This window comes from Pteropus vampyrus, unplaced genomic scaffold (assembly GCF_000151845.1).
Source record: "Pteropus vampyrus isolate Shadow unplaced genomic scaffold, Pvam_2.0 Scaffold196, whole genome shotgun sequence".
NCBI lineage: Eukaryota > Metazoa > Chordata > Mammalia > Chiroptera > Pteropodidae > Pteropus > Pteropus vampyrus.
Genome location: NW_011888977.1, coordinates 1,027,955 through 1,030,686, shown reverse-complemented (window position 1 = coordinate 1,030,686; position 2,732 = coordinate 1,027,955). Strand labels below are relative to the sequence as shown.

The following is a 2,732-nucleotide window of genomic DNA, read 5'->3' as shown; positions in this document are numbered from 1 at the left end:
CGAAGGTCAAATGTTCCGTCTGGTGGGTTTTGATTGCAAAGGCCAGGTAATCCCATCGGCCTCCCTCCTCCCAAGCGCTACTGATTATGAGAGCATCCAGAAACAGCCACACAAGCAGGTCAGGCGCTCCCCAGCTCCAGCCTCAAACAACCAAGTCCTCAGCCACTGCCTATAGGCATGCCCTCTGTCCCCAAGGCTCAGGACATGAGGACTGGGAGACGGTCACACCAGAGCCAAGGAAGGGAAAAGACACAGGCTTGCAAGAGACAATGGTCGAGCCTTCTGCTGTGGAGCCCGAAAGCCCTTGGGACCGCCGTGCTGGCTCTGGCCTGCCTGGCACGCACATGGAGGCTTTCTGACAAAGGAGACCCACCCTGCAGACCCATTTGTACCCTCAAAGGTCAGCCAAGCCTATATGTCTGCACTAGACAATCGGCTGGCTTGGCAAAGCAGGGACAGACTAAAGGAGAACTTTTAACAGTGGCTCTGAAACCAAGCCGTGGCCACAGAACATTATTCCTATATTACTGAAGATTACCCTCCGGATGAGTCAACTGCTAACAGCTGCTCCCTAACCAATCAGGTCCTGGGTTTTAAACCCTCAAGTCAAGTGCCATTTCACTCCCCAGATGGTGACTGTGGTGAGATTTGTTCAGGTTTCCCATTGGACCATGAAGTCCCTGAGGCAGGGTCCAGGTTTCCCCTCCCAGCCCTGGAGGATGCCCATACTCCAGGACAGGCACTCCCCAATTTCTCATAAGAGTGGGCTCTGCACAAAGAAGTAGGCAGACAGACATAGGGAGGCGAGGACATGCCCTCAGGGCCCCTTCACATCTCCAAATCCCCGGGACAAGAGCCTGCGCAGGCCCTCCCTCCACCACCATCCTCGCCTGCATCTCACACTGGACATCTCAGTACACCTGGAGACAGATGGCAGGGCCACAGAGAGGCTGAGAGGACAGCCAGGTCAAAAATGCAGGTACTACCACGGCACAGCGGCCCTGGCTATCCCCAGACATGCCACTGGCAAGAGGGGCTGTGGCTACAGCTCTGTGATCACCTAAGGGTGCAGGAAGGTTTCTGGGAGAATCCTTTTACCAAGACCAGACCTAAGCTCTCACCAGGAAATCCCTTACATGGCTTACGAAGTCCCAGTTACGAAGACTTTATCACAAACCACCCCAAGACATGGGAGTAAAAAAACATTTATTATGTTCACAGACTCTGAAGGTCAGGGCTTCGGACAGAGCCCAGAGAGACCAAAGGCTCATCTCTGCTCTACAAGTTCTGGGACCTCAGCAGGAAGACTCAAGGGCTGGGGCCTGGAGTCACCGTTCCGGGGGGTGGTGCTGGCTGTCAGCTGGGCCTCCGCTCCCTTCCACGTGGGCTCTGCACATGGGCAAGTTTGGGCTTCGTCTCATCATGGCAGCTGGGTTTGAGGGCAAGTGTCCCACAAGCAAGAACCAGGTGGAGGCCACAGTACACTTTACAGTCCAGCTTCAAAAGAAACACAGTGACTGTGCCACGTTCACACATCAAGGCAGTCATCAGGGAAAAGATTCTACCTCGCCATAGAGAATGGCCATAAATACTGTTGTGACCATTTCTGGACATTACAAGCTACCTGTCCCTAGCATCCTCACCACCTCATTTCAGCGTCACAAATGTAACTGTCCCCACAGTGACCATCACCGTGACTACAGCCCTGGCAGTGCCTCAGAAGTGGCACTGTCGCTGTTCCACAGATATGGAATTGGAGGCCCCAACAGCAGCCGGACCCACTCTGTGGAGAGACCACACTGAGCTGTCAGGCGAGCTTCCAGCAAGACCAGGCCATGGGACCTACACATGCCATGCCACCAGGCTGAACCTGCTTCCTCTTTAAAACAGGGCAGTAGTAAGGATTCAACCAGGAACAAGATAAAGGTTGATGGTAACAGTCACAACAAGATGGGGAGGCAAGAGCTGGGTGAGGCAGGAACCACCTTCCCAGGAGCACCCTGGTCTGGATCTGCTGATTTAGCAGAAGGATGGGCCCCCGATGAATGGACGGAGGAGGGCCTGCCCCAGGCCAAACCTGAGGCGATTTCTCTGCAGGCACAAGCGGCACTCTGGCAAAGTGGGCAGTCCACCACGGAGGCCTCCTCCAAGCCCTGCTCCACATCCCACCCAGGCATCGGGGTACTGTGGAGCTTCTAAGGGGGCCTCACTGCCTCCCCCGCTCTCCCTCCCCCCCCACTCAGCCACGCCTCATGCTTCGCCCCTCCCTCTAGGAAGAAGGCAGCAGGCCTTCCAATACCCACTCTAACACTGCATGCAAGCCAGGGGGAATGTGCTCATTACACAGCAGGGAAGCACTTATGCCATCTGCCCCAGGGGCCTCTGAGAGGCCAAAACCTAAGTGGCCGCCCAGCTATCCACCCCAAAGGCCAGCTGGATTGTGCATGTCCATCCCCACCCTCCCTCCCCAGGGCCAAGCCCAGTAAACATCATGCCAAGAAAAGCCCGCCTGCTTCTCTTGTGCCGCCAATTCTGTTTAGAGCTGAGTCTTCACAGCAAAGCCAGAGGCCCAGGTCCAGGGATCCTACCAAGCCGGCTCAGAGCACAGCTGTCACCACTTGTAAGGTCAAACCCCTCACCCCAAGACACAGAAGAGGTACATGCCAGGCCAACAAAGGAGGTTATGGGATTGGCACTGAAGGGCTGATGGGGAGGGCAGCATATGAAGCAGA

General features: G+C 55.7%; 1 protein-coding gene across 1 annotated transcript in view; it reads right to left on the bottom strand.

Annotated features, from left to right (window-relative positions):
* PEPD (peptidase D) overlaps positions 1–2,732 on the bottom strand; it is a gene marked incomplete at its 3' end in the record, with an annotated part of 115,576 nt that overhangs the window by 102,649 nt on the left and 10,195 nt on the right. Inside the window, exon 4 of the mRNA XM_023537696.1 lies at positions 902–920. Coding sequence (XP_023393464.1) covers positions 902–920 — 19 coding nt within the window. The remainder of the gene's footprint in view (positions 1–901; positions 921–2,732) is intronic.